The sequence below is a fragment of the Caenorhabditis elegans genome, chromosome II, assembly GCF_000002985.6.
Source record: "Caenorhabditis elegans chromosome II".
Taxonomy (NCBI): Eukaryota; Metazoa; Nematoda; class Chromadorea; order Rhabditida; family Rhabditidae; genus Caenorhabditis; species Caenorhabditis elegans.
Genome location: NC_003280.10, coordinates 1,175,726 through 1,181,725, shown reverse-complemented (window position 1 = coordinate 1,181,725; position 6,000 = coordinate 1,175,726). Strand labels below are relative to the sequence as shown.

General features: G+C 36.5%; 1 protein-coding gene across 1 annotated transcript; it reads left to right on the top strand.

Annotated features, from left to right (window-relative positions):
• Window positions 1–2,402: 2,402 nt before the first annotated feature.
• nas-27 (Zinc metalloproteinase nas-27) lies at window positions 2,403–5,801 on the top strand. The gene is made up of 8 exons (NM_061525.4): window positions 2,403–2,665; window positions 2,720–2,879; window positions 3,324–3,649; window positions 3,979–4,180; window positions 4,372–4,538; window positions 4,707–4,805; window positions 5,071–5,189; window positions 5,519–5,801. The coding sequence occupies exons 1-8, from the start codon at window positions 2,588–2,590 to the stop codon at window positions 5,652–5,654; spliced, it is 1,287 nt and encodes a 428-aa protein (NP_493926.2). The 5' UTR covers window positions 2,403–2,587; the 3' UTR covers window positions 5,655–5,801.
• The last annotated feature ends 199 nt before the right edge of the window (window positions 5,802–6,000 follow it).

Genomic DNA, 6,000 nt, shown 5'->3' with positions numbered 1-6,000 from the left:
ATACTGTAGCTTTAATTATACGCAAGTATAATATTTCTCGATGCACCATGTTTTATGATAAAGTGCCTTAGTCCTTCTGTCAGCAAAAATAGCTATTTTAGAGTGAATTTATACCCTGAACCTGACAAAAAAATTAGAAATTCGATTTTCCACTCTACTGTACCCCCACAAATACGCAAACACTCCCCGATGCACCATGTCTTACACATTACGGTAAAAACGGTATATTTGAACGCCGAATTTGAAATTTTTGTGTACAAAAGTTGGCAGATTCACAGCCAAGCTGCTAGGATCAGTGTTGTAAAGCTTAATCACCGGAAGCCGAGTACATTAAGCTTTAAGAAGGGTTTTTCCCAATGATTTATTTGATCTACTCAATGCAATCTTCGTAAGATTTGATTAAGAAGGCTAGACGCCAAGACGTCTAGTTTTGTAAAGAAGAACGGCTTGTGTGTTGCAGAAAAGTGTTCCTTATCAGTTCCTTATCAACGAACAAAGAAACGAGGAGAGAAGGTTACCTCAATTTCCGCTTAGTTTCTTGTGTTTTGGAACCTTATTACAGTTTGATTTATGAGATCTAGTCCCGAGTATCAAGGTAATCGGTTCTCGAAGGTCAGCTTTTTTGCTGTACTTTCAAGGCTTCTAATCGGACAAAATTTCGAGAACACTATTTTTGAAATTTTTGAGCTGAAAATTCAGATTCCTCGGCCACAACTTACCGTTTACAAGTTTCCTGAAAGCCATCTAGCTGGGTTTTCAATTTTAGGTTTACTGTAGCTCCAAAAATACGCAAACACTATCCAGTGTACCACAGTTTACGACAAAATGCACAAATTGCTGGAAATCTCCAGGAAAATGCATCTATGTGCGAAATTCAGTGCTGAATTTGAATTTCAGGTTAAAATTGCTGGAAATATTCATTTAAAAATTTTAAAAATTTCCTAAACTTTGAAGAATGCAAAAATAGACAGCATTGAAAAAATTACCAATTAAAAGATAAATTCCAGATTAATTTAGCTCAAGGTTAAGCCTGAGCCTAAGCCTAAGCCTAAGCCTAGGCCTAAGCCTAAGCCAAATCCAAAGCCAAAGCCAAAGCCAAAAACTAAGCCTAAGCCTAACCTAAGCCTAAAATAAAAAATAAGCCTAAGCTAACGCTTGCCACTGACGCCAAGCCTAAGCCTAAGCCTAAGTCAAAGCCTAGGCCTAAGCCTAAACCTAATCCTAAGCCTAATTCTAGGCATAAGCCTAAGCCAAAGCCTAGGCTCAATCTCACATAATGCAAAAAAATAATTCTAGGGGTAAACTCGCCTGCGGAACTCGAATTTTTAGTTGAAAACTGCGTAAAATAATGTTTAAAGGCAGTTTCTGCGCTTTTAAGCTTTTGAAATTGCCAAAATCACTGTCCATCTCTTAATGCCCCCTAAAGCCCTGAAACTTCCAATTTTCCTCCCCTCTAAAAAAAGCGGCTAACCAAATAAATCTCTCTCTGCCCAATCAACTTCCGGTGTTCATTCAATTCCCAAATGACTAATCCACTTTCCCGCCGGGGCCCCCCTTCCCACCCACTTTTCCCATCAGTTTCTCCCACCTTTTTTTATGTGAATGCGTGTTCTTCATCTGTCTCCTCATCATCATCAAACACTGATTCTTATGTCATTTCCGCCCCCGGCCTGCACCTTTATTTTTTTTCATTGTGTGCGTTTTGTTGCAGACACTTTTTTTTTCGGTGAAATTTTGTACACCCCCTTCTAGTGTAATTTTAGAGGGGGGGGGGGGGGGGGGTATATAAGGAGTTGGGTTCTTGTACTTTGAAGGTGTCTAGGCATTATTTTAAAGCGGATAAGTTTGTCAGTAATAATCATAAACCTTGAGTGTTTTGGAAAAAAAAATCTGAAAAAAATATTGTCTCAATTTTTTAAAAATGTTTTTCTTTTTTTTTGAAATCTCTAATTTTATTTGATAAATGTTTTTTGTACTTTTTGTTGCTTGTTTCTACCAAATTTTTCTGTAGTTTTGGGGTACTGTAACCCCATAAGTACGCAAACACCTCTCGATGCACCATGTCTTATGGCAAAATGCACAGATTTTTCAATTTGACTGTAAGACTACATTTTAAATATCTCTTTTTGAATATTTAAAAAATATTAAATAAAGTCAACCTATCAAATTTGAAACCGCCTTAAAACTAGTTAAATTTAAAATTTGGAAAGAAAAATTTCAAAAAATAATAAAAAAATTTTTTTTTTGAAAACTTAAATTCTGAGTACTTTTTCTTTATTTTATGATTACTTTCACTTATTTGCACTGATTTCGAACATTTTCTTATCATCACCGGTTACTCTAGCCCCAAAAGTACGCAAACACCTATCGATGCACCATGTTTAACGGCAAAATACACACTTCCCGAAAAATTGCCAGAAAAAAGGTTTCCAGGGGGTAGATTTTGTCGATGAATTTGAAAATGTTAGTTCCAAACGTCGAAAAATGTCTTAAAACCTCAAAAAAATCGTGTTGATTTTTTGCGAATTTCTGCTCTTACAAAATTTTGATAAAAATCCCAATAAAAATTTCCAGATTGTCTGTAAATATGCAAATTCTTCCAATTTTCTTCCCACTACTTATCACTTCGCTTCACGCAATTCCACGTGGTCGGCGGGCGGTTCGGGTAAGCCTTTTCACTTCATTTTTGCCAAGAACCACTGAATATTCCAATTTTCAGAACCGCAACGAAGGAGACATCAATTCCTTAGTTGGAGTAGGTCAATATCTATACCAAGGGGACATTGCAGTGGTGAAATCCAGGGCTCGGCGAGCCGTAATCCGACAGAAGCACAAAAAGTGGAAGCTTCCGATGCCTTACTCTTTTGACAGGAATTTTCGTGAGTTTTTACGCGAGAAAAATAGATCAAACTACAGTAATTTATATTTTTAGATAGTAGGTCAAAGTGCAGTAAGGTTTATGGAAATTAGGTCAATCTACAGTATCCCCTAAGTAGGTCAAACTACTGTAACCGTAGCTTTACTTAGATCTAGCTACAGTAACCCTTATGAATATCAAACTACAGTATCCCCTAAGTAGGTCAACCTACAGTAACCGCAGGTATACTTAAGTATAGTTACAGTAACCCACAAGTAGGTCAAACTACAGTAAGTCCTAAGTTAGTCAAACTACAGTAATCGTTTAGAAGGTCAAACTACAGTATTCCTGAAGTAGGTTAAAACTTCAGTACCTCATTAGTGGGTCAAATTACAGAAATCCTCATTTGGTCAAGCTACAGTAGCTTTTAAGTAGCTCCATCTACAGTAACCCCACCGTATTCCAGCCTCCCGTTCCCGACAGCGAGTCCTTGAAGCCATGCAATTTTGGAGTGAAAAAACATGTGTAACATTCCATGAAAATCGATATGTATACCCCCATGTGAGCATATTCGAAGGAAATGGATGCTGGAGTTTTGTTGGAAAGCAGCCAAGTCTCCGCGAGCAGTCGTTGTCACTGGAGCGCAGTTGCACCGATCACACTTTTGTGGTGGCCCATGAGATTGCACATACTCTTGGATTTTATCATGAACACGCAAGAGGCGATCGGGATCAATTTATATCGATTGATTATTCGAATGTTAACCCGAATTTGACATTTGCGTTTGCAAAAGTGAGTTTTTTTGCAAATTTTGGACTAGAAATTCAAAATCTCCGTAATTTTTTCCATACACCACATTTTTTCTGGATGCTACTGCCTAACTTTGAGCTTTCGGGTTACTGTAGCTTCAAAAGTACGTAAACACCGAGAGCCTTACGACAAAATGCAGAAAATCACAGAATTGTCTAGAAAAAGCCTACTCGGCGTGAAAATGCATTCTGAATCTGAATTTTAATGTTTCGCACTCTAAAAATATGTTTTGACGTCTGAAAAATGAGATTTTCAGACGGCAAAAAAGTTTCAGCCAAAATTAGTTTTTTCATTTTTAGTTTTTTTTTCAGGAATCCGAAAAACAACTGGACCATCAAGAAGCGGCTTATGAATACGGTAGTGTGATGCACTATTCGGTAGATCAGTTCGCCGTGAACACCAATCGCCCGGTGATCTACGCCAGAGATCAAAAGTTCGCTCAGGCTATGGGAAATCGGATGAGAGCCACGTTTCAGGATGTCTCGAGGATGAATGTGCTTTATAATTGTCATGGTAAGTCATAATAGACAAAATGAAAGTTAAAAACATTTTTTGGAAAAGTTAAAAATTAAAAAAAAATTTAATTTGAAAAAAATTTCAAAAATTTTTTTTCCATCTTTTTTCAAAAAAAAAAAGTTTCCAAAATCTTTTCCCCATGGTATATGTCACTTGATATTTTTATTTTTCATATTAAAAACTTTCAGAACGCTGTGCAAACACCCTAAACCGGTGTCAACAAGGCGGCTACCCGGCTCCGAGCGACTGCTCCCAGTGTGTGTGCCCCGATGGTTTTGGCGGGAACTTTTGTGAGACTATTGAGGCCCATTCAGTAGGCCAGAAGGATAATTCGGATTGTGGAGGGGTGTTATGGGTGAGTTTTTGAAATTTTTAGAAAAAAAAATTAGACAGAAAAAATTTTCGAAAAAAATTAGTAAATTTTTTTTTTACTTTTTTCCTTTTTTTTCTATATTTGCCTGCTAATTTTCTTTGTGGAAAACTCAAATTTTACCCAATTTCCAACTCAAAGTCAAAATTCCAGGCTTCCGAAACATCTCAAACCTTCTACGGAGCCGTGCGCACCAGAGTCCACTCGAACTCCGTCCTACCAACCCCGGAGCACTGTTTTTGGCATATTAGAGTAAGTTTTTTTTTAATTTTTCAGTTAAAAATTTGAATTCTACTCGCATTTTCGACCCTAAAACGCGTTTTTCACAAAAATTTGAAAATCTGTGCATTTTGTCGTAAGACATGGTGCATCGAAGGATGTTTGCGTATTTTCGGAGCTACAGTACTCCAAAAACGTCAATTTTAGAGCCAGAAGTCTAGGAAAAAGAAAAAATTGGTTATTTTGAGCGGGAATTTCAAATTTTCAGTCAAAAATTCATAAAAATCGTGAATTTCAGGCATCCCAAGGAAAATCCATAGAGATCCAAATCAAGAACATCATCTCACCATGCTCCATGTCATGCTCCTTTAATGCTCTGGAGCTCAAGCTGTCAAATTTCACAATGACAGGTCCCAGGTAAGAGATTACTGTAGTTTGACCTACTTCAGGGTTACTGTAGTTTGATCTACTTAAGGGTTACTTTAGTTTGACCTACTTAAGGGTTACTTTAGTTTGACCTACTTCTTTCTAAGCTTTCTATAGTTTGACCTACTTTGTTGGCAAAATCACTGTAGTTTGACCTACTTGTTATCAAAATTACTTTAGGTCGACCTACTTAAGGGTTACTGTAGTTTGATCTACTTCACATCACAATTACTGTACTTCGACCTACTTTTCTCTAAAATTACTGTAGTTTGACCTTCTTTTCCTTAACTGTATCAAAACTTTACCTACATTTGTTCCAGATTCTGCTGCGACGAGCACATCTACAATAGGTACTCCCAGCCAAAAGTCTTCCAGTCAGAAGGTCCCTTAGCTGTAATTGGAGCATATGCTAGATACGATTATTTGGATTTTAATATTGAATATCGTGCTGTTTAGGTTTTTTTGTTAACAATTTTACAAAATGTATCTCACTTTTTCATCCCGTTTTCTTTCCATTTCCCCCTTTTGATACTCAATTCAATGTGCCACGTTGCTTTATTTTGTTTTTTATTCCTGGTTTTTCAATAAAATTTTGAAGATTTTTATGTTAATTTTTGAATTTTTGTGTACTGTAGCTTGGGAAGTACGCAAACACCAAGCGCTTTACAACAAAATGCACAGATTTTCAAAATTTTATAAAAACTTGGTGAAAAATTTTCTTGATTTTGAATTTTGCGTGTAATAAATTTTCTAAATTAATAGTTTTATAAAATTTCAATTTTTGTTTACGTTGCCACTTGGA

Coding starts and splice junctions, on each gene's coding strand:
- nas-27 (NM_061525.4), top strand. CDS start 2,588: ATGCAAATTCTTCCAATTTTCTTCCCACTACTTATCACTTCGCTTCAC. Junction 4,806..5,070: donor ACTGTTTTTGGCATATTAGA/GTAAGTTTTTTT, acceptor CGTGAATTTCAG/GCATCCCAAGGAAAATCCAT. Junction 5,190..5,518: donor TTCACAATGACAGGTCCCAG/GTAAGAGATTAC, acceptor CATTTGTTCCAG/ATTCTGCTGCGACGAGCACA.